Source organism: Physcomitrium patens, chromosome 25 (assembly GCF_059467195.1).
Source record: "Physcomitrium patens ecotype Gransden chromosome 25, ASM5946719v1, whole genome shotgun sequence".
Classification (NCBI taxonomy): domain Eukaryota; kingdom Viridiplantae; phylum Streptophyta; class Bryopsida; order Funariales; family Funariaceae; genus Physcomitrium; species Physcomitrium patens.
The window spans coordinates 638,915-660,942 of NC_143434.1; the positions used below are offsets into that span (position 1 = coordinate 638,915).

Sequence of the window (22,028 nt, forward strand, 5' to 3'; positions counted from 1 at the left end):
ATGCTAGATGTTCAGCCGTTGTGCTAAACGTGCAGAAATCATCCAGAAATATCTCCATTAATAAACGTAGGTAATCTTGAAACACTTGTGTCATTACCCATTGAAAAGTAGTCGGAGTATTACATAACCCAAATGGCATTATTTTATAGGTGAATGTGCCCCAATCCGTGGTAAATGTAGTCTTCAACTGGTCTTCTTTAATAATTTTAATTTGATTATACTCCAAAAATCCGTCCAAAAATGAGTAACATTCATGTCTGGCCACTGCATCCAAAATACTGTCTGTAAATGATAACGGAAAATAGTCCTTCTTAGTAGCCGCATTTAACTTTTGAAAATCTTGCATAGGTAGATTTGTGATGGATAAAAAATTATTTCTAAGCATCCAATTCTGTACTGATAATACTGGCATATATTGTAATTAGCTGTGGCATTTCGTTGGTGCCCATGTTAATAGATTGACATACACGGTCTTCAACAACCTCTAATTTAATTGTCTTCTCCTGATCTGAATATCTTATATTATTTGACATATGGAAACCATCCAAATCTGGTTTCAATGTACTAACTCTATTGATTGTGAGATTATTCATCCATTTGGTAATAGCATGATGTGAGTTAGTTGCATCCTCTTGATGTAGTAAATATTCACCGGGACCTCCACATTGATAGACTCCTATCTTTGCTGTTGAAGTATTTTGTCCTACCTCAAATTATAGTGAACCTATAGCATTGTCATCTGCCTCAATCGATTGACTCTTATTGTCCGATATAAATTCTCATTCTGGCAATTGAGGTTCTCTATGATATTGAACAGATACATCTGTAGAACAATTTGGTCCCGGCCTTTTCCAGTTGTCAATGTGCCTCGGCTCCAATCATTCTTAGCTTTGGCTTGATAAAGTCAAGGTCTGCCCAATAAAATAGGATACAATAATGTAGAACTCTGTAATTGGAATACAATATAATCAATTTTGTATGTCAATCCCACGATTACAGTGGCAATATTGCGTAAGATTTCCATTGGCTTTATCCAACTATGATCTGCCATTTATAAGACCAATGTCGTAGGTAGCAATTGCTTTAGATCTAAGTCCTCCATTGTATCCGCGTTCATTAAATTCACACTGGAGCCACCATCAACTTGTACCCCTGGAATTAAAATGCCATCGATTGATACATCGATTGTTGGTGCTCCCGGATCTAGGTTTAAGCTAACTTCATGAATTTTTTTAGTGTGGGATCTTCATCATATTAATGCTGAATTCAATGTAGATCGACATTCCGGTGCTACAGCCAAAAGTTGCTTCATTGTAATTGAAGGCTGAATAATATCCAAATCCTTCAGAATGTCATAGTGTTCCATATTGAGAGTAATTCCCAATACTCTTTTGCATTTCATTGGTTTTAATTTTATTCCATTCGAGAGCAATTCCTTCTTGGTGATTGGGATTGCCGTTGGTAACTTCGCCAACTTTTCTACCACTAAAGGTTCTTTTAATGCGTAAGATCTTTTATTGGGCTATACATGTATTGGTACTTGGTTAGTTGGAATCGATCTTGATGGTCCTGGCAAATTGGCACGTTGGACTGAATTGGGTTCCTCAATCTGTTGAGGTCTCAATATTGAGATACGCTCCAATACTGATATTGGTTCATTTAGCCTCATGGACGGCGCTACTTGCTCTCCTGCGATTGGTTCATCTAGGTCCTAAATTGGATTCTTGTCTTTTTGTTGGCCTCTGGTAAGCACTGTGTTCACCACCTCAACACGATGTACTAGTAAGTCTTGTTGAATAGGGCCTTTGTCCTCCGTCGGTTGGCTTATTTGCATTTGTTGGTCCCAGTTATTATAATTAAAGGGTGCATTACACTGCTGATAAGTGTGACCAGACTACTTACAATTTCTACATATTGGAGCATAGTCATCACTGGGCCTTGGATTAGGACATTCACTCGCATAATGTATGATTTGTCTGCAATGATAGCAACAAAGTGGTCTCTTGCCAACTCCTTTAGGGATAATGGGTGTCTCTACTAGTATATAACGGCTAGGTCTGTTCCATGTCGGATGAGTAAAGGATCTTAATTGACCCATTGTTACTGTAGAATCTGGCATTGGCTTCGTCATGGGTGGATATTGATGGTATCCTGGTTGGTTCATTGCCAATCCTTGAGTATTGGATATACCTTTTTAGTAAAATTCAGAGTTTAGAAAATTGGAATAATTCCTATTTTGTTTATTCGCTCGATTTCCATTCCAGCCAAACCTATTATTCGTCTGTACTTGATTGACATCCCATGAATTTGGTTGAATCATTATTTGGTTATTGAGTTGTTGTTGCTTCTATAAATTCCAACAGTTGGTGGTAATATGCTTGCCCCCGCAAAAGATACATTGTACAATCATTTGGGGTGGTGAAGGACATTCTATTACTAAATGACCTTGTCCCTTACAATTGCTGTACTAAACATTGGAACGCATATTGCTTGGTTTATACCTTTTTTTTTATCTTTAGCCAGATTCACATCCAATTCATCCATTTTTTTCATCAATATTAATAGCAATGACTCATTGGGATCTCTTGATACCAATGCATTTGGCAATTTTTTTATAAGTATTCATTTTTGATACATAAAATAAGGTGCATATGGGTGTGATGATGATGGTGGTATAACTTACAATGGAACGGCATCCACTATTCCCTGTGGAATTGTACCATAATCATTCCTTCCCAGATAACTTTCTGATGCGTCATTGCAATTTGTCATTTGATAACCTCCTTGAGATGGAATCATCGTGGCTCCAACTATTAAGTTCTACTCATAGTGACATTCCTCCCATACTTTTCCTTGGTCAAGAGATGATGCAATGGTGGTTGATTGGACCTCTTTTACAAACATCTTCAATTTTGGTGGATATAGTCCATTAACCAATATGGACAACACAAACGATTTTGGTATTTGGTTATTTGGCCAATTTCAAAGTATATCTGCTACACAACCATAATATGACTGTACCGCTTTCTCTGGTACCATTCTACTATTCATTAATTTTTCTCTAAGACGTTTTTTAAAACCAATTGGTCGAAAATGGGCTAAAAATGTATTTTTCAATGTCTCCCAATTAATAAATTGTCCCACAGGTTGGCGATTGTATCACTCAAATGTGGTGTCTTTCAATGTTGCTAGTAGCCATCTCAGCCAAATGTCTTATGTTCTTCCATTAATGGCTACACACGTTGTCAAAAATTGAAACAAATATTGATCTGGATTCACACCTGGCAAACTTCAAAAAGTAGGTAATGGTGCGATGCTAGTCGTTCGATCGCCCACTACACCCATTTGAACTGCAATCAAAACTACTGGTCCTCCGAACATCATTAAAGATGTCGGTGTTTCACTCAATTCCTTATTAAAATAAAAATTGTCTCCCGTAAAAGTCTTTTTCGAACTTCTACGCCTTTTTGATTGATTATTATTATCTCTAAATAATTTTATTGGTTGAATATGAGGTGAAAATGACAGGTTTTGATATACTCTGAATTGGTCTTTTTTGACAAGTGATTTATGCCGATCTTCAGAACCAGTCTTGTTAGGATCGGACGTATTTCTAATTGAAAAAATACCCAGTGGAGTACCTAATTTCTCTGTGCCTTCCTCATTTTTTGTTAATGGCTTCGAGAGGTATGCTGGACTATTAGCAGCACTCTTTGCGAGTGTTCTTGGCAATTTCTTTAACGGTATGTACTTCTAAAATATTAGAGGTCGATCATCTTTTGGATACGATCGAATATGTTGACAGGCATGCAACTACGGCTTAATCCAACTTTATCGATGCTTCTTTTTTAATTTGCAATCTCGCTCATTATGCAACAAATTTCTTGCTTGCAATCGCTTTATTCTTTCCTTGGATTACTTTATTCTCTTTGCTATTAAATTCTCATTCTTAATAACCATACTCTTTCATTATTTCTATTCAGTTTGCTTCCTAATCTCCTTTACTGCTTCAACAATTAATTCCTAATACTCAATAATATTATCAACCCTCGACAATGGTGCCAAAATGTGGTTGTCGTTTTACTTATTCTGGAAGAAACCTCCCAGAATAAACCCATATAGGAGAATTTGAACACAGGGAAAGACCATGTATATGAGCTCCAATTGTTAGGGTCATGCAATTAACCTAGAATGAACACTAACACAAAAGAAACAAGAACTAAGAAGAAGAGATAGCACCAAGCTTATCCCCGGCTCAGTACTATCGCAGTTTGGCATTTTCTTCCCCTCTCCCATCCTCTTTATACTACCCTGAGATATCAACTCCTATACTACAAATGATAACTACTTTTCTTGACTATTCATCCATTCTATCTCTTAAACCATCTTTTTAGCAGTTATCTATCCCTCTTTATACTATACACTAGGTATCTACATTCAGAAAATAACTACTTATTCTACAGCCATCTTTGTCAAATAATCTGCTATCATGAATATTGAATCATAAGCATCTGAGATTGAAAGATCCATGATGAAATCCATAGAAACAGAAGACCATGGTTGTTTTGGAATAGATAATGGTTGAAGAAGTCTGTAAGGTCAATGACGAGGAGTTTTTGATCTTGAACAAATATTGTATGAGTAAACAAAATCTTTTATATTCTTCCAAATTTGTGGCCACCAAAAATCTTTAGACATTAGTTCTAAAATTTTATTGTATCCAAAATGTCTTACTACTAGAATGTCATGACGAGCTTGAAGAACACATAATCAAGCTTTATCTTCTGGAACATATAGGCGTCTTTCAAAATATAGTAGATTGTTTTTGAATTCAAACTTGGAAGTATCATGAGACTTTGAAGGATTTTTCTTAATATCATGAATAAAAGAATCAAAAGACATATTTGACTAAACTTACTTAATGAAAGTTGAATCAACAATTAGTATTGATTTCATTGCTTGAAGATGAAGATGCTTTGGCTTCAAGAGAATTATTCATTGTTGATCAAAAACAGCATCTCCTTCCTTTGGTACAAGGTATCATCTAGAAAGTACATCTGACAAACCTTATTATTTTCTCGATCAATAAGTGATCTTGAATTCGAATCTTGACAAAGACATACTCCAATGGGCTTAGTGACGATTCAAAATATGTGCTAACATAAAATATTTAAGGTTCTTGTGATCTGTATACATAGTGAGTAGACTAGGAGCACCTTCTACATAATGGCACCATTCTTGAAACAAATCCATGATTACAAGAAGTTCTTTGTCGTGGATCTCATAGTTGATCTCGGCTACTCAAAATTTTTTGGAATGAAAAGCTATTGGATGAAGTTTATCATTTGTTCCTATTTCTGATAATATGGCACTCAAAGCAAAGTCTCATGCATCTGTTTCCATAAAAAATGGCTTAGAAAAATTGATGCAATATAAGATTGGTGCAGAAACAAAGGTTGTCTTCAAGGCTTCAAATACTACTTTTGCTTCTTCATTCTATTGAAGTTTGTCTTTACAAGTCAAACGTGTAAGTGGAGCTACAACTTGAGAGAAGTCTTTGATGAAGATCCAATAGTAGTTGACAAATCTCAAAAAGCATTGGACATCTCTTATCATTTTTGAAATTTTTCAAACTATAATAGCTTGAACTTTCTTAGGATCCATCATAAGTCCATCATTTGAAATGATGTATCCTAAGAAGTTGACTTGAGTAGTGTGAAATACATACTTTTCTATCTTGGCATAGAGTCTCGTATCTCTTAATTTTTGTAATACACAACGAACATGAAGTTCATGTTCTTTTATATTCTTAGAATAGATTAAAATATAGTCCAAGTAACAGACAACAAAATCATCTAAAAACTCCTGAAAGACATCATTCATTAGATGTTGGAATGTTATTAGTGCATTTGTAAGTCCAAAAGGCATGAGATTGGATTCGAAATGTCCATACCTTGTTCAAAATATAATCTTCCATTCATCTCCTTCTTTGATACATACTAAATTGTATGTTCTTTGTAGATCTATTTTTATATAGATCTTAGCTTGATTCAACTGATCAAGGAATCCAAATATCAAAGATAGCAAGTACCTATTCTTGATGGTGATTTTGTTGAGTCCTTGATAATCGACACACATCTATAATGATCCATCTTTTTTCTTCACAAATAAAATTGGAGCTATACGTGGAGATTTAAAATGGCATTGTCGTAATACGTGAAGTCTTGCTTGAGAATGCTTCGAACACGTGGCTGTAGAAGGAAGAATAAAAATTGCAATAACAAAATCCTAATTCTAATAGAATACTAATAATGCTCTAATTAGACCATAATAATGCTAAATAAGCTTAATCAAATTCAAAAAACCTCAAAGAAATTTCAAACAAACAATAATAATTCTTTAAGAAATATTAGAAGGATCACAAATATCACTCAAATATATCTCAATTCAATCTTAATTTAATTCTAGTTAAAATCCTATTGAACTTCATTCAAACTTTAGGCCAAAACTAATTGAATCTTAAATCCTAATAAAATCCTAAATCCTAAAATAAATCCTAAATAAACCTTAAACCAAATCCCAATCAAATCCTAAACCAAATCCTAATCAAATACTAAACCAAACCCTAAACCTTAAATCAAATGTTAAACCCTAAACCAAATCCTAATCCATATCTTAAATCCTAAATCAAGTCCTAACCAAATCCTAAACCCTAAATAAGATCCTAACTAAATCTTAATCCAAATCCTAAATCCTAAACCAAATCCTAATCAAATCCTAAATCCTAAATCAAATCCTAATCCAAACCATAAATCCTAAACCAAATCCTAATCCAAACCCTAACCAAATCCTAAATTAAATCCTAGTAATTCCTATAACAGATTTAAACCTCAATAACTAATGAATAAACCATTGATTTATACTCAAATTTTCTCACTTCTAAAAAAATAAGTTAAAAACAAGCACAAAAAAATTGAAAAGGATCGGAGTTACCAAATTGACGATAACCTCAAAAATGTGCTCGAGTATTGGTCGGCCTTCTTTTCCAATCTTGATGCCAATCTTTTAGAGCCAATATCTCTCTTTTGCACCGTTCGATTGATTTCAAAATTCTCATATACATAGAAAAACAAGTCTAATATCTTTTTACATAAGTTTCACTCCAATCCAACTAATAGATTGCAAGAAATCTTAAAAACCTTCACTGGACCTAAAATTCTACTTTCTGAGACCTTGACCTACTTAAACCTCAATATCCTTTAATTCAACCGTTAGATCGAGCTCAAATTCACAACACATATTGAACACAACTATAACCATAAACCTACAAAATTTCACCCATAGATCTGCTACAAAACTCTCGAAATCACCCAAAAAGTAAACCCTATTTTATTTCATAAAACCCAAGTCATCCGAAACAAACCTTGACTTTGCAAATCTCTTACAAAGTCATAACAACTCCAAATCACTCAAAATCAATGCTCATAAAAACCCTATCCAATCTTCTATCAAATCTCACTCTTCGATCTGCCAAAGAGTCCCGGAGTTGTTGTCGAGACTCGGTTTTGTGCCCTAGGGTCTGATTTCGATGCTGGTTCATAACCGACCCTCTCCGGGTATCAATATCTAGTTTTTCTAAGTAATTTTTACTAGAATTTACTTTTATATTCTTCCTTAAGATGTCTATACTATTTATTTTTCTAATCTACCTTATTTTGCCTTATTAATGGTCCTACAAAGTAAGTAAAAGTCACCTTTTTAAAAAAGCAGCATTGCTACTAAAAGTTTTACTACCTTCCTATCTTTTATCCATATTTTTCTACTTTTTCTTTTAACTTAGCTCTTCTATAATAAGATCCATGTTATCATCTTTCACTATATAGTCATGTTACAACACGACAGCATATGAAGTTCTTAGCCAGATTTTCTTCAGTATACTCCTTGAATTCAGTCAATTCATTTTGTGATAAACTATAGATTGGTCCAAATGGTGGTTGTGCTTCTTCTTGAAGGTTAATCGAGCAGTCATAGGAACGATGTTCCGAAAGAGTATCTACATTTTTCTTCTCAAATACATCTTAAAAATCTTGATATTGGCTTTGAATGCGACTTGAAGTCTTTTCATGAGTAGAAACAAATGTGGCATAAATGACACAAGGTGATCTTTCTTTTGTAGCATGCAAGAAAGCTCTTACACCTATAAATACAAGTTTAATTGTACTAGACTTATGAATTTTTACTTGATTAACTATGCTCTTAGTTATACTTTCAGAAAATTCAAGACTACAAGAAGTCTAATCTATTTTAGAATTATATTTTTTTAGCCTAGATAAATCTAAAATGACTAGATTAGAAGGAGATCTAATGATATTAAATATTACAAAGCTACTGTGACCATTAGTTGCTACTTCTACAGGAAGGATTTTATGAGTAACATCTCCTAAAGACAACAAACGACCATCTATGACTTCTACATGAACATATTTAGTTTTCTTCATTAAAAGTATGCTATGACTTTTAGCAAATTTTTCATCTAAGAAACATGCTGAGGCTCCTGAATCTAACACAGTAGAGGCTTTGTGATGTTTAGGTCCTAAAATAACATTTATCATAAAATAAGGAGAGGGTTCTAAGGAGAGAATAGGATCTTCACTAGATGTTGTATAAGGTTCCAACCGCATGGTCCCTGTTGTAGTTGGACAAACTTATTTTTTGACATACTATCTTCTTTAATATCCATACTCCTCATTTTATGATTGCGTTGCTTCTTTGGACAATGTTGAGTTGTGTGCTTAGGTTCTCTATAATTTAAGCACAATCTATTTTGATGACGATAAGTCTTTTTTGCTCAGTAAGAGATTTGAAACATACTGCATCAATTTGCATATCATCTTCTTCCAATTGTATGTGTTGAAGAGATATTGGTATTTCAATTGAATTATAGTAACGTTGAGGTCCACTTATATGGTTCTTAGATCAAAATTCAAAAAGACAATTGTCGCACTTCATAGCAAAGTCAATTGCTTGACTCAATGTTTGAGGATCGAGTAAGTTGAGCATTAAATTTTTTACTTCATATTATAATCTGTAGAGAAATTTGCTCATAAGTGCAGCATCATCCTACTTGATATTAGTTACAACTTGTCAAAATTGTGAAGCGTACAACGTTACTAATCAATTTTCTTATTGTAAAATATGGATCTTGTTGCTTGCAACACGAATTCTATCATATTTTCTATAGATAGATCAAAACTCTATCAAAAAAGCCTCCAAATTATCTAATATTGAATCTCGTTGTTTAAGAAAAGATGAAAACCATGATAATGATGAACTTGAAAGAAGTGTATTAATGAATTTAACTTGCGATTTTGGAATTGGATAGCTTTGGGGTTGAAGTTCAATCATAAATTTTACTTGATTGATAAATCCTATAAACTTTGATCTAATGCCATCAAACTTCTCGGATAGGACAATTCTTGATTCTCTAATATTGGAAGGGTGTTTGACAGGAGATGATTTAGTATAGATGTTGAAGCAGCTCCAATCATTTCTATATCATTACTTCCTGCCAATCTTGTTGCTTCTTGTGGTAGTAAATTGAGTTGATGCATTGCAAGCATTAACTCCCTCAATTGTTCTTACATTTATGCCATTGTATTCTTCATTTTAGTAAGTTTTACCACAATAATACTTTGAAAAGAAAAGATGTCTAATATCACTCAAGACAAATAAAAGAAAGGACTTGAGAACAAAGAAAATACTAAAAACAATATCAATTTAGAAGAGAGTAATCCTCAACTTCTAATACGCTTATGTCTTATCAAGAAAAAGGGGTAATCTACTCTTAATCAAGATTAGACAAAGCTCTAATATTGTAAGTGTACACTTATCAATTTGTCAAGGACAAGCACTTATTAAAATAAATAAACAAATGAGATTTTTTTCAAAGAAAGATGAAAAAATAGAAATAATTAAATATGTATATTAAGAAAGAAACTGGAATGGCTATTGCCAAAAGATGAGAAAACTAGAGATCCTTGAAACTAGACTATAAGCAAGAAAGGAGTTGACAAAAGTAAAAAAGGCTTCACTCTTGCCTCTATATATACTATCTACCTAAGAGTTATATGGCAACTTTTCTATGTGGGTGCCACATACTTAGCTTGTTCCATAAGCTACCAATATGTATAGCATGTGGTTAACTTGTTGACCAAGTTTCTAACCTAACAATCAAGTATAAACACATGTAAAGTCAAAGCAGCATCTATAAAGCATCTAAGAAGTTTTTTTAGAAGATATTATGAAATTAATTTATTTTTATCTACTTCTACCTATTCATATCACCTAGGTAACAATTACAATAAATATATATCCGTGATACATGGCCAACTTATTGACCACGTTTCTAATCTAAAAAGTCAATTAAATACACCTATAAAGTAAAAGAAGTATCTATGAAGCTTTAAGAAGCTTTTATAGAAGATATTATGGAATTTACATAGTTTTATTTATTTTTATCTAATCATATAGGTAATTATTGGTTTACATGTATATGTCCCTGACAAATAATTGGTTGAATTATCAAATGTGATAAGAACTTAGTATCTACGATGTAGATGGTCAAATATTGATGATATCTTTATAGCTTGAAATCCAAAATCCTCGTTGCAAGATTAATTTATTTTTTTTATTTTTTATTTTTTACTTTTGAAATAATTATATTATTTGTAGACATATTCTCACTATATCGTATTAAATTGTAGCAAAGACATAAGAATATCAAAACCATTCGAATTTTAAGGCTATTTTGATGTATAACTTCAAAGTAGAATATTGTCCTTTTGTATGCAACATGGTCACACAACCAAGGTAGAGAGTACTATTTGTCCAAAATTTGACAAATTATTCTTTGTAAGAAATCTATATTCTTTGAAGATATACAACAACTTCATTAGTAGGAGCAAAAGCAAAGCTAGCATAGAACTTCATCTACATTATGTAAAAAACATCCTTCAAAAATGAATCATCACCTTAGTCCATTCAACAAGAAAGTTGGACCAACTATAATCTTCTTTGGATAGAAAATACATTCTATAGTTGGCCAATACGTTATTTTGAATGTACCATAAAATAAATCAAAAACTTAGATGTGAAAAAAAACATCTTCGATAACATTTATGAATGCCAAGTTCTTATTAACATTGATGCCAATGGGCTACAATGCTCGACATAGTAGAATAAGTTGCATCAACATCTAATATAAGAATGGTGTTTGTAAATCAATCTAGACATCTCTTCATGTCTTCAAATGTGTCAAATGATTCTTTTGGAAGAGGTTCCATATTGAGTGTGTTTTCCATTTTGGAATGGAACAATCCCAAAAAGACCATTGCCTCACTTTCTTGATAAAAGATAAAGTAGTAGAGAAGTGTAGAATCAAGATTTTAAAAGCATAACAAAGTGGAAGTACATTATATAAATTTAGAGAATCAATGAAGTAAGCAACATGAACATTATAAATACATCATACTCCATTATTATTGTTTATTGTGGCCATCAAATTTGAAATATTTTATTAATCATGTCTCTACAAATATACTATTTCCTCACATATTAACCATGATTAATCCAATCAATCTTTTAATGATGTTCATAGTGACACATTGCCTCTCAACTATCTATTTTCCCATTATGGATTCATATGTGTACTGATATAATCAAGCTATGATATATTGATGAGGGGTGGGTCAAATTAACTACTAATTGGATTGATTTAACATTCCCCTTAAATATGTAATATAAAAATATGATCTTCACATTGTTTTCAAGTAAATCATTCAAATTCTTTTGTGCACATATCGATTGGTTGGAGTCATCAACTACGCGCTCCAAAATTCCACCATTACAGTTGAACATGTTTGAGATGATTTTCCGTTCGACTTCCAGTTCAGCACTTTGAGTTTGAAGCCGCTGATTCTGTCATAGTCTTAAAAAAAAACGAGACAGGCCTCAATTAAAAAAAAAAAAAAAAAAAAAAAAAAAAACATTATATGTATAAACATTATTGGATGATGAAGTTCATTCGGTTAAGGGTGCCGGTCTCCGCCACCGAATGTATAAGAAGCAGTGGAGTGGTAGCTTTCTTTCAATGAGTTGAGTCGAGTCGACTCGAATTGAGTCTGCAGCAGTTTGTGGAGTCTCGGCCTGCCTTGTAGGGCCATGGGGTTGAGTACACTGTGCGTTTGGAGTCTTGTGTTATTTCCTTGCGGAGGCGGTTGAGGTTCAGTGAATGCCTTCACTTCCCTTGCTGTCTGCAAATTCCTACAGCGGCACGGGTTCCGTATCGGGGTCCAGTGTGGCGGCGCTACTGAGCGTAGCGACTTTAGTGGGGACTTAGGGTTTAACCTGTTGTGTGAGCATCGGGCTGCTGTTCCTTGGTGTTTGGTTTAATGCTGCGTGTCCTGTCGTAATGGCGAGTGTGTACATGTTTCATCGAGTTCTTCAGCCGAGATTTTTTCTGAGAAGTCGATGATGTCAAAATATTGACAAGCATATAACTGAGTGGCTTTGCCACCTGCGGATTATCAGGATACTGAGATTTTTCACCCTGAAACCTGTAATGATTCAGTCGGTCTTATCCTGGAATGAACCCCTTCTTCGAGGGTATGGTGACTGAATCCGAGAGTTTGTTGTCTAAGTTTCTTAATCTGGTTAGGGTTTTATGGCTCTCGGTTTCCAGTCTATGATGATCAAAAATATTATGGTTTACTGAATCAATGTGATGAATTTCAATTTAGACTAGGACGATCTGAGACTGTGGAATGACTGTCCTCATGTGTCCAATACTGAACAGTGATGACGGCGGGTGATGCGTATGCATAGTTCAAATGAGCCTCACTGGGGCTTTGATTAATTACAGAAATTAGTCTTTCGCTCCTATCTGACGCCTAAATCACTCCCAGTGCGTTGTGCCTCTCTTAATCCCAGTCTTACCTGTATGGTTTGCCTGATTCATGGGGGGCGAATACGAAACCTGGAAGTTTCGCTGACAACATCCCTATTACTGGATGAAATCTGATAGTAGCTTCTCAGACATTCGGTTTGTCATAATCACTTGTGCCCCAAAGATATATGCAACTAATCACAATTGAATCAATCTTGGTAGACATTACCTGCCTTACATGGTAGTTGGAGGTTAGGACATCATCATTGACGTTTTTACTGATATGTAATGCATCAACAAATTCCTCCGCACAATTTTATAGTCATTTATTTTCTTTCAAATTTTTTTTATCCTCCCCAGTTATGTCTACAGGTCACAGTCAATTTACCACTGATATTTTGCAGTTTCGTTTGCTAACATTTGAACACGTTGTAACCACCCACGTAGGCAAATATGTCCTTGGCTCAGTTCAGAGAATTGGACTGGAAAGTCCACACTCAAATTCTAAATATGACTATATACACGGCAAAATCCAATGGCAATTGAAAACGAAAGAGTTGCCAACTTGTTTTGTTTGCTGGTTGCAAACTTAATGTGCATGGTGAATGTTTCGAACACCAACAGCTACACATTGACGCGAAGGATTCCCATCACTTTTCAAGACACTCACCGCTTGCATCACGAAGTAGCAACTTGCACAACAGACCAAATTATGTTCACGACAATTCCTCATGCAAAAGGATTCAGCTTCATCCAGCCACATTCCAAAACTCACTCTAGAACTCTGCTTATTCTTGTCCATGGAACATATTATATGTTGTATCAAAGAACCAGGAACAACTCCATTAAACATGTCAAAAAACAGAGACAAGCACATGAAATAGGATAGCTTCTTGCAATGACGACAGAATCCAGATGCGAGATAAGTAAAGAGTTTACACTCCGGCAGACGCATGGCAGCTTCTGTAGCAATATTAGGTTGTCAACAGTGCATTAAAACTGCAGCACTCCTAAACAGGATAAAAGATCGTCACAAAGATCTACCAAGACCTCCAGGGTCATACAGACCGTAGCTGCACGAGATCCATCTCGGCAATGTATTTACAACTTCGCACTACAACACGGGATAGATCAGAATCTAATATCCTGCCCGAAGGTTTCATTCAGTAAATCCTGAAGTCGCAAGTAACAAGTCACAAGTCGCAAGATTGAACTTTAAACCAGCAATAGAAGAAAGTAATGGAGCAATTAGTCACCAAACTAAGACTCTCATGTTATCAAGTCTGTATGTTGACGCCTAAAGCATACCAAAATGTGGAAAGTGGTATTCGAAAATAAGAAAATACTTATAGTTTGTTGCTCTCATGAACCAAGACAGCAGTTCATTCTCTTCCTGCTCCTACAAACAAGGGTTACTAGCATAGCTCTCTGTACTGCAGCTCAGAAATCTGGTGTGGACAGGATAAAATCTTGCAAGAGACGCATTTCATTGGCAAAGGGGCTCATTGCCCACTATCATAAAGCTCTATCTCACACTGCCTGCATCATCTCGTTGTGCCAAAGGAAGCTCCACTTCAACTAAAAAGTAGCTCTTACCTGTTTCTCTAATATATTGAACATTACCATTCATTAGCTTTACAAGTTTACGACACATACTCAGCCCCAGGCCTTCTTGAGTCATGCCTCGTCCTCGATCAAACATCTCATGCACAAGCTCCTCAGGAAGTCCCATTCCTGAATGTGTAACCCTGGCAAGCAAACAACAGAGCACGCGTATTCAAAAACTGTGTGACGTCGATACTTAAGGGCTAACAGCACCACATTCAGCAAAAGAGAGTGTACCACACTTTTAGCTTAGAGAACTGTATCTTTGGTCTTACAACACTTCAAGAAGCAATAAGTTGAGAAAAAATTATAAAAAAATTACAGACCTGAATTCCAGATGCATGACATGAATGCCTCCACCCAGGCGCTTCTTCGTTGGGACCACCTTGATCCCGACCCAGCCTTCAGAGGATGGGGTGAATCTCACTGCATTCAACAAAAAGTCCGCGAGCACTTGTTGTAAACGGACTTGGTCCCCAAATAAACACATGTTCTTTATCTCCCTGGGAGTCTCCCGTATCAATTGCAGACCTTTTTCTCTTGATGTGATCATTCCTTGACTTACAACGGCATCCATCACTGTTCCCATCACAAATTCATTTGTATCCAGCTCTAAGTACCTGCTCGAGGCAGAACAAAACATAATATCAGCCCAGGCAACTGAAAATCCATCTTGTTTGTAACAATAACTCTATCAAACCAAAACAGTCAATAATATGTTGACTAAACAAACCCCACGATACACAGATACACAGATCATGCACATAGATTAGAATTACACCACAAAGGCCAAGTCCCGTTTCATTTTAGTTTTAAAATTTTAAAAAAACGCTACTTGTTCATAATTTTCTACCAGAACAAGAATAATTGGAGAAGGATTTGGAAATCTACCCGTCCTCAATACTCTCAAGATCCATATCATCCAATACTTTGCGCAATTGACGTTCACACACAGCACTAGTCTCCACAAACTGCCTTTGGTCCTCAGATAAGTCCGTATCTTCCATTAAATTACGTGTAAACATAATCCCATACAAAGGATTCTTGATCTCCTGTCGAATGTAAGCCAACTCCTTGAGTTTTGCGAAGGCTACTTTCTCCGTCGCACGTTGGACAGTCAATGCCTACATACAAAAATTCATGAGTCATTTTCATGCAGAAACCACATTAACATAGAAAGTCAAAAACCTGATTCCAAAGGATATTTCATTCGTACCATAACATTGCGCTATAATTTGTAGCATAACAGATTTGTGTACTGTGAGAGGAACAACCCAAGGCCATCGGTTTACGAAAATATATTGACAAGGCTTAGAGTCACAAGTCAAACATCTAGACGAGATGTGAATACCCTTGTATTGTGCTTCACAGCAAGAAAATATTGTAGACTGTCGCATAAAATCTAAAATAATAGCAGCTCCCACGAAAAATTGGATACAAGGGAATCAATTTGACATTGTTCGCAAGTGTTCGACATCGACACCCCTTTCGGAAATGACGACGATGAAGCTGCATCTTAACGAAGGACCGAGGTCTTACTTGCAATAATTCCACACTGGTTGTGTGCAAAAAGCAGAATACGCCAGTGATGCTTCCCTCTGCATCCGTTCTTTTATTGACTGTGAGTAGGGCATCTACGTATTTCCCTTGTCGATCAAAGAAGGAAAAGGGAAACCGATCTGTATCTTGACCATCCATTGCACTATTTAATGCAATCATAAATTTCGTCATTGCATCTTGACCTTTCAGTCGGCAACACATAAGTTGCATTCCAAAAATTTCACCCACTAGCAGTTTCCCAAGCACCTGCATTGCAATGTAGGCAAATGAATCAAAATCCTGCCTGCGGTTTCAAAATTATTGAAATCAAGCTATAGGACTTAATGGCCACTGAGGAGCAAATGGTTCCCAGAAACCGAAGTGTTAAAAATAACACACAAGTCATTACAAAGACCGCTGTTTCCAGAACTTGCGATAGCAAACAAGCAAGAAAAATCGCTCGGATAAAACAGAGGTATCTGTTGCTAAGTGCCTTGGTTACATGGTAAGTTCAGGAAATTTGGTAAAAAAGAAGGTGATGGCACAAAGTTGAGCTATCACAGAGTACCGAAAATAGAAGAGCAAAGATGATCTGATTTAATCCATGATTAAGCAAAAACTGGCTTACCTCTTCTCTCTTCCATCCAGTCAGCTTCTCCATTGAAGGATTCCACTCAGAGCAATATCCATATTCATCAGTGCCAAATATAGGAGGAATCAAAGGGTTTGGGTTCTGAACTATTGCTTTGTAGTCGCCTTGTATCCGAGTAAATTTATCCAAAACTTGTTTTTGACCTGTCACATCTTGCCCCACAAAACAAACTCCAACGACATTGTCTTGTACATCCCTGCTGGAGCACGCATTCACTATCAAAATCACTGCGCCCTTCTCTTTTTGTGGCCCAAAGGTCTTCAACTGAATCTCAATATTTTGTTCTTCTTCACCTGCAGATGACGCGCAAACGAAAAAATCAATATGTATATATCGAATGTCAGAGAGATAAGCAAATTGGTGCTGCTACCCACAAAATCAAAATAACTTGGTCTACAAAAAGAATGTCGTTCACAACCATCGTGTGTGAGAGGAGAACTAAATACACGAATGACATGAAGCTTTGCATTTTCCTCCCATCATCCTTTTCATCAGGATGATGGGAGGAAAATCCATCCCCGCAATGACATGAAGCTTTGCCCCTAGTTCAAATAACAGATGATCTAACTAGCAAATTTTGCAGACCAGCTACAATTCGCTATTAGGTTTGTACAAAGTAATGTGGCTAGAGACACAGGGAACTTCCACAAAAGTATGCACACAACTGGTGCTTCACATACTAGTTCAAAGCCTGAATTTGTGTGACGACTTAGAATAGGAAAAAAGAGAACCCAGGTGTACTGAGATCGTTGTCTAAGGAAGCGTAAGAAATCAACTATCACAAGTGCGAGCCTACGATTTAACTGACGGATATCTATAAGTTGGTTATTACCTTGTAATGCAAGGTAGAGAAGTCGCTGAACAACATCAATTGATTCCTCTAAAATTAAATCTTTAACCAGCGACCGACCCATGGCTTCTCCAACTGGAAGTCCAGTCAGTTCAGCTACTTTGGCATTCCAACCATTGATGAATCCACTCGAATCGACAGCGAGAATTGGTGCAGTCGCTGTCTCTATCAATCTAACCATTTCATTAGCAACTGTACTGAGTTCATCCATGCCCTGGAGCTTTAAGTCGTTGAGTCGGGCGTGTATCATAGTTTTGGTATCACTGTCGTCTATATCCTGGAATGAACCTCTCAAAATGAGTTGAAGAGAATGAATTGCGTCCATTTCTATGTCCTCCCATGGCAAACTTCTTCTCTTCACAACTTCTAGAAAGGCCTTGAACGAGGAGCGGGGATGCATTTTCCTCCCATCATCCTTTTCATCAGGATCGTGCTTGGCACCACCCCACTTAATCTCCTTGGCGGTGTGTGACCTAAACAGATGCCATACAGACACCGAACAAGTTTCAGAGGAGAAGAGAGACCTCGTCGATTTCGATCAAAACAAGAGGCTCAATACTGTTTAATCCGGATAAACAACGCTGTTTAACTAAAGAACGTGTCCAGAGGAGCTCTTGTGGCCCGCCCCACGACCTGAACATTAATAAAAATGGATTGAATATTAAGTCGATAAATTAAGATACCTTGCCCTGGTGTAATTTGCACATGAAACTATCTTAATTTACGTCGTCCTACTTGAATAGAGAAAATTAACTGGGAGAATCATAAAAAATATATTTTTAAAAAATATGCTTGGTAATACAGACTGGTGCATAGTCTGCACATGAATAAGTACCTGAACCAGAAAAGAAAGTCCCTTGGAGTGATCTTTGCCGCAGCCATTCCACACACAGCATCACCAAGTTGCGCTGCGCCAGGGTAACCAGCATCGGCCAGGCTGTCTGTACTCAAACCGGTCGAATCTTGATGATGTTCTAGGAGCCAGTCCGCGATTTCCTTAATCTGGACCTCGTTAGGTGTGATTCCCAAAAGCCAAAACCTTTTCCCATAGTAAAGTGCTGCACCGTCGCATTTAACCAAGTCCATGATATTGGGTGACTGAGAAACAATTCCGATGGGTGCATCCCGCAATAACATGTCACAGAGAAGGGTTTGTGTTCTCAAAATATGTTTTTCTCTTAGCTGAGCTGCAAGTTCAACTTCCATGTTCAGCTGCAGACCGAACACCTGCATCAGGAACTCACAGGCCGATCTCAAAGGAAAGGAGACGGTCCTCGGAGACGTGTGGTGACAAACCACCAATCCCCAGAGCTTGCGCCCTCTCTGCTGGCCCCCACGTGAATTAGGATCCTCATCCGGATCATTCACGATAACTGCCATCACCAACGAAGCGATGGAGTTCATGTTGCCCATGTATTGCGCATGGCAGCCATGAGGGGCCCGTAAAGTAGACCCGGCCAGACTAATAGGCTGCCTCAAATCCTTGTCCTGAACCACTTTAACAGGAGGAGCATAGCAATCACCTATCATTCGCACCCTGTTCTTCATAAACAGGAATCTTGACGCCTGTGGGATATCTGTTGCTGGGTAATGTAGACCTAAGTAAGGTTCTAAATCTGATCTTCGAATCTCCGCCAAGACCTCACCATGTTCGTCTTCGTGGAATTTGTATGCCATGACACGATCGTAACCGGAAAGCTGGCGTACCTCTTCTACAACTGTATCACAAAGGAGGCCAATGTCTCCGCCAGGAAGTGCCTGCAGCCGAGATATCGCTTTTGCAGCCAACTTATGCGACTGCAAAGCCCCTGCGGAGGACACAACGGCATCATTCGGGCGCACTGGTTCAAAATCAATTACCAGTCCTACGTCAATACGGTGCAGAATCGCATAGAACGGCTTCCCCGAGCTTCGACAGTGCACTGAGATAGGGTTCAGCATGGTCACATCCACCGCTCCGGCACATTTCTCCAGGGCGGCCGCACTGGAAGGGGTGAACAAAGTTCTTGCATCGGTTCCAATGCCCAGAACTTCCTGCTGACCCACACTGGGCACCGCTTGTGGCATCAGGTCAAGCATCTCTGGCGCATTCTCGCTGTAAGCAATAACCCTAAAACTACTCTCGTCCACACATAGCATACACCCGAATGTCTGCACCAAACCCCCTCTTTGCATGCGCTGAAGGTACGCGGTGACTGCTAGGGCAGGGACATTCTCGCCAGTGGATTTGGACGCATGAACTGATTTGGAATAATCAAATGAGTCTCCCGAATCTCCGGATTCTTCATACACTGCCTGCAGCTTGGCATCTGCTGTAGTTTGCGCAACCCGTACACTATGCTTCGACTTCACAGAACTCCCTGACGAGTATGCCAACTTGGTGGTCGACATCTTGCATACTACTAACACTACTAATTCTACTCGCCCTCCGCCTCCTGCTCCTTCTCCTCAACTAATCTCAATCAATTTTTTAGTTACACTCCTCGAAACTCCAGTTGCCAATACGTATGGCCCCGCACCTGGGAATATCCGTTATGTAGTCGAGCAATCTAACACCCCCTCAAAATGAATCACGCTTTACAATTTGTCGACAAGAGAAGAGATTCAGGTAAGCTTGTGTGCTCGTCGAAGACTAAGCTAAATCCCAACCCCTCACTACCTCGCTCACTCCCCAGGACTCTGGACTTGTACAACCTCCAATGCACCAGTCTGGTGACCACTCTACAGTCGCAGCCTGAGGCTTTTCCGGCATCTTCTCGACAGTAGCTTTACCACTCTCGCACTCCCATTTCCTCACCCAGATGCCCTGCAACCCACAAAACCTGAACACCCTACTGGGTTAGGCCAGCACCGACCACTCTGTGATTGCCGAAGAACACCACCACAACGACAACAGCGCAGCAATCATAGCTCTGAGTCCTCCTCCTGCGCCCCCTGGTTGTCCTGATACCGATGGCTATGTCATGACTAGGAGCATCACAGTGGCAGCTTCGCTACGTGCTTGAACGGCGCTGGATTCCTCTACAATCATCTTCCTCGTACCAGAAAGACAGATCAAGGCAGAGAAAAAAAACCGAGGGGGTGGGGGAGAGAGAAAAAGCGAGAGAGGGCAGGATGGAATGAGTAACGATAAGATATAGGAGCAGATGAAGAAGAAGAAGAAGGGGAAGAAGTGTAGTTTGAATGTCCGGTTGGCGACAGAGGGGAGTGGGAAGGGAGGGGTGGTGGAGGAGGATGTAGCGAGAGAGAGAGAGAGTGTGTGTGTGAGGGCAAGGGCAACGCAACGGTGGTAGCCGAAAGCCAAAGGTATTGCAATTCAATGATGCAAGAAGAAGACGAGGAAGTACTCCGGGGAAGGAAAGGGAATCGTTGCAGATACAAAAGTGGGGCTGGAGTGAGACGACGAAGAGAGAGGAGAGGGTGGGGGGAGATGAAAAGGGAAGGACACAGAAAGTGAGGAAGATGTACTACCCTGCCCACAAGACAAAAAAAAAAAAAAAAAAAAAAAAAAAACACACACACACACACAACAACAACAACAACTCTTATAAGTTTAACTTACTATGAGGCGCTTGGGGGAGGGGTGAGTGTGAGGCTTGTTGTTGGTAGGGTGGCTCGTCCTGTTGTGCAACAGCAGCGGCATGGGGGACGGGACACAGGGTTGGCCTTAACCAGGAGTGGGGTATGTGTGTGCATATGTGTCTGGCCTGTCTGCTGTGCTCTCATCCCATCCATCATCTTCCACCCCTGCAGTCCTACTAGACTGCGCTGGGCCAGGCAGGGCTGGCCACTAGGCCACCCCACGCCAGGCCAAGCAAAGCAAAGCAAAGCATCGGAGCTAGGGGACTGAATCGTCTTGTGCGACAGCCAATCAGAAAGCAGGGACAATATATCTGGGCTATGAGGGCAATGCTAGGCTGGGCAGAGCGAGGCACTTTGTGGCCCCACACTGAACCGCGACGGGAGGGGACGAGATGTGCGGGGACATGACAAAGTTGGGGAGAGAGTGGGCAGCGGATTAATACTACTACCACCACTACTGCCCAGTTGTGCAGCAGCAGCATCATCGTGCGTGCGTGCGTGCGTCCCTGCATCCTCTCTACCCCCCACCCCTTCCCTTGTGTGTGTGTGTGTGTGTTTGTGTGCTTGTGCTGTTGTGTTGTGCCACTGCTGTTGTTCCTGGACCTGGTTCTGTGTCTTACTGTCTCCCCCCCCCTGTGTTGAAGTAACTCTGTCTGACTGACTGACTTTCCCTTTTCTTGTCGCTTTCATTTTGTTGTGAGCATTGACTGCTGCAGGCCAGTCCAGTCCAGTTAGTTAGACTCTTCACGGATTTTGATGGTCACTCCTCTCAGCCATAGCCAGGCAGATAGACAAACAGACACACATACACCAGTGGAGATGAACACATTAGACTGATTCGTATGTTTCAAGATATA

The 22,028-nt window shown here is 38.3% G+C and overlaps 1 protein-coding gene and 2 non-coding genes across 3 annotated transcripts; 2 read left to right on the plus strand and 1 right to left on the minus strand.

Annotated features, from left to right (window-relative positions):
* The first annotated feature begins 12,856 nt into the window (after nt 1-12,856).
* LOC112278550 (small nucleolar RNA snR60/Z15/Z230/Z193/J17) lies at nt 12,857-12,952 on the plus strand. Its single transcript, XR_002968729.1, has one exon. It is a non-coding gene; the product is annotated as a small nucleolar RNA snR60/Z15/Z230/Z193/J17 (small nucleolar RNA).
* Nucleotides 12,953-12,980: 28 nt separating this feature from the next.
* Nucleotides 12,981-13,098, plus strand: LOC112278552 (small nucleolar RNA snoR83). The gene has a single exon (XR_002968731.1). It is a non-coding gene; the product is annotated as a small nucleolar RNA snoR83 (small nucleolar RNA).
* A 1,150-nt stretch (nt 13,099-14,248) lies between these two features.
* Nucleotides 14,249-21,102, minus strand: LOC112278340 (phytochrome 1). Its single transcript, XM_024511664.3, has 7 exons — nt 18,425-21,102; nt 17,572-18,062; nt 16,716-17,032; nt 16,088-16,354; nt 15,440-15,672; nt 14,875-15,168; nt 14,249-14,691 (listed from the first exon to the last, which is right to left on the minus strand). Exons 1-7 carry the CDS (start codon nt 19,978-19,980, stop codon nt 14,469-14,471), a joined length of 3,381 nt encoding a protein of 1,126 aa, XP_024367432.1. The 5' UTR covers nt 19,981-21,102; the 3' UTR covers nt 14,249-14,468.
* Between the last annotated feature and the right edge of the window lie 926 nt (nt 21,103-22,028).

Excerpts from the sequence above, each read along its gene's own strand:
- LOC112278340 (XM_024511664.3), bottom strand. The coding sequence starts at position 19,980 with ATGTCGACCACCAAGTTGGCATACTCGTCAGGGAGTTCTGTGAAGTCG. Across the intron at positions 17,033-17,571 it reads TCTCTACCTTGCATTACAAG|GTGAAGAAGAACAAAATATT; the intron begins GTAATAACCAAC and ends CGTCATCTGCAG. Across the intron at positions 16,355-16,715 it reads CTGGATGGAAGAGAGAAGAG|GTGCTTGGGAAACTGCTAGT; the intron begins GTAAGCCAGTTT and ends ATTGCAATGCAG.